We start from the raw sequence: 2809 nt of genomic DNA, 5'->3' as shown, positions 1-2809 counted from the left end.
AGGACCGGCTGGTTTTCTCTCCAGCTCTGCCACTGCCATGCTGCCGTCCCTAGTCATGTCCCTTTGCCAAGCTGCACAGCTGTCTCTCGGGCCCACCAGCCCATGGGAACCCAGTTTCCAGCCCAGGTCTCTCCTAGTGCTTCTAACCCAGTAGCAGTGGAGCCAGGAAGGGGATGGGTCCCTCTATAGCTATCCAGGTCCGTGCTGTCCTGCTGTAGCAGCCCCTGAGACAGGACATGGCTCAGTGGACCGTGGGTCTGACCCTGCCAACAAGTGGGTGCACGCCAGGGACCAGCAGCTGCTGCCATACTGGGGCCCCTGGTCCCAGCAGAGCACAAGACCCCTGCAACAAGGACTGACAGCCACGGGGAGCTGCAGTACATCCGAAGGATGCCGACAGGCTCAGCCGACAGCCACGTCTGTGGTCGACGGGCCGTGAGCTCAGTGTCCGCAGCCCGTTCCACACACTAATGGAGGTCTGTTCCCACCGACTGGTCAGGGCCCTTCCTCAGCGGGGATGGAGGCACGATGCCGAATGAGCTTGGGGGGCTGCAGACACAGGCACGGCAGGCGCTGGCAGACGCTGCCCATAGGCCCTCACTGCGACAGGCTGGCGGGAGCTCTTCTACCACCGAGGTGCAACTGCTAAACCTCGCTGCTCTTGCTTTAACAGGCACTGCCCTGGCAATCACCCACTGAAGCCGGGCCACAAAGCAGCTGAATCGGAGCATCAAGGGCTTCACAGATTGCCCAGGCCCCGGCCGGGGCCTCTGGGGAGGGTTGTAGGTAGGACATACCTGATGGATGGGAAGCAGGATGGTGGGGCAAGGTTCAGGGGTTCAATAGGGTTTAGAAAATAAGGGGATTTATTTAATCTAGGTCTGAGCCTGGTGGGGCAGGGGGTGCTCCTTACAGAAATACATTTGTACATCATTTCACTTAAATAACCGGCTGGCAAAGCCGGAGCGAGCCGGGGGCTCCCCCGTGCGGCACCCGGTCACTCGGGCGGGTCCTGGCCCTCGGTGGTGGGTGGCGGCGCCTCAGCCAAGGGCGCCTGCACCTCGGCCCCGTCCCGGGCGCGGAAGAGCAGCTCCCCGGACTGGATCACCTGCTCGGCTTGCCAGGTGGCGGCGGCGCCGTACTGCTGGTAGAAGTCCGTGTCGGCCTGGAACATGACCAGGGCCTGCGCCGTGTGCATGCGCACATGCTGCGCCAGGCTGTTGGCGTCCAGGAACTTCTCCCCGCATGAGTCGCAGGCGTAGAGGATCTGGGTGTTGGGGTCTGCAACGACATAGGGGCAGAGTGGCTCAGCTGTGGCGGGCGGCGACCCAGGGCCCCATCTGTGCCCACACTGGTGCTTGGGGTGGGTGGGGAGGGGCCCAGATGGCAGAGGCATCGTGTTGGGCTGGTGCAAGCTCTGCGGTGCCATGAGGTAAACCCAGAGGCCTCCCACAAAACGCACAGGGGCTTTCTGAGCTCTCTGTCACGGTTCTAACATCTTTCCAGTCAATAACACAAATTGAAAGGCAAGAGGCAACATTTTCCGAGGGGGCCGCGAGTCTAACGAGGCTGAGAGCCACTCCTCCCGGGAACAGCCGTGTGGGGCAGACTGGATGCATGGAGAGCCCCGGCACCCGGCGAGCTCACCCCAGCCACGAGGTCTCCTGGCAAAGCCCCAGGCAGGGACACCCCTGCGGGCAGTGCAAGCAGCTGATTTCACCTGTGTCACAAGCACGCAGGGCCTGCAGCCTCGCTAGGATCTGGCTGATGGACAGCGCAGCTGGAGATGTCCTGTGTCTACTCTGCGTGCTCCATCCCTTCCCGAAGGCCCTCACCGCATAGCGAGCCCCAAACCTGATGGGGCGAAACCCTTCGAAGGCACTGGCTCCCACGTCCCAGCAGCTGGGCAGGTCTGGGGCAGGAGGTGGAAGGAGCTCGAGGGGTTTGTTCCCTTAGCACAAGGTTTCCCGGTTGTGTGAAGGTCCTCACTGAGCCCACGCCCCTTGGCCTCCACACGAAGCCTCACCTGCCTCCTGCACCTGCTTCACCGCCTTTGTTATCTCTGCTTTAAGTGCTTCAGTCTCATCTGCTGTCACGGCGGCTGCCACAGGGACCACTGCGGTTTGGGGGAGGAAAGTAAATGAGACTGAGCTTGCTCTCCCAGCTCCAGTCCCCAGTGCTTCACCCCAGCCCAACACAGCCTGGGCCATGCCACAGCAGGCCCCGACACCCCAGGACGAGCTAAGCACAGCCACCCCAACACCACAGCGCCCCGATGAGACACCTCCCCGACTCACCCGTCAGCTGTGTGACTGCTGTGGCGGCCAGTGCCTCTGTGGCTAAAGTGACCATGTCGTCCGAGGCCACCGTGACGATGTTGACCTCGTCGCCCTCCTCCGTCTCCAGCAGCTTCATGCCAGCCTTGCCCTGGTGCACAGTTTTGACGTGGGAGCGCAGGTTGTCCACGCGGTTGAAGCCTCGGCCGCATTTGTCACAGAGGAACGGCTTCTCCCCTGCTTGGAACAAAGCCCCCGTCAGAGTTAGCTTGGAGACATGTGGCCCTGGGGGCGCGGGGTGGGGGGCAGCCCCGGGCGAGGACCACAGAGCTGGTGGAGGCGGGGCGGCAGGACGCACCGGTGTGGATGATGATGTGCTTGGAGAGGTCCCCCACGTTGACAAAGGCCTTGTTGCACACGGTGCACTTGTGTGGCCGGATGTTGTCGTGGTGCCGGATGTGGTTGGCCAGCTGGCTGGACTGCACGAACCTGGGGGAGACGAGCCAGGGGGGGCCTCACAGGGGGCGGCGGGA

The 2809-nt window shown here is 62.9% G+C and overlaps 1 protein-coding gene across 4 annotated transcripts in view; it reads right to left on the bottom strand.

Moving 5' to 3' along the window:
- Positions 1–845: 845 nt before the first annotated feature.
- ZBTB17 (zinc finger and BTB domain containing 17) overlaps positions 846–2809 on the bottom strand; it is a 29446-nt gene continuing 27482 nt past the window's right edge. For all 4 annotated transcript variants that reach the window (XM_019511977.1, XM_019511979.1, XM_019511980.1 and 1 more), the window contains 4 exons: positions 2635–2765; positions 2298–2513; positions 2027–2116; positions 846–1281 (listed from right to left, as the gene is read on the bottom strand). In XM_019511977.1, coding sequence (XP_019367522.1) covers positions 998–1281; positions 2027–2116; positions 2298–2513; positions 2635–2765 — 721 coding nt within the window. In that variant the 3' untranslated portion in view covers positions 846–997. The remainder of the gene's footprint in view (positions 1282–2026; positions 2117–2297; positions 2514–2634; positions 2766–2809) is intronic.

This window comes from Gavialis gangeticus, unplaced genomic scaffold (genome assembly GCF_001723915.1).
Source record: "Gavialis gangeticus isolate Ggan-Ray unplaced genomic scaffold, GavGan_comp1, whole genome shotgun sequence".
Lineage (NCBI taxonomy): Eukaryota > Metazoa > Chordata > Crocodylia > Gavialidae > Gavialis > Gavialis gangeticus.
The sequence above is the reverse complement of the archived record's forward strand: the minus strand, read 5'-3'. Positions and strand labels throughout refer to the sequence as shown.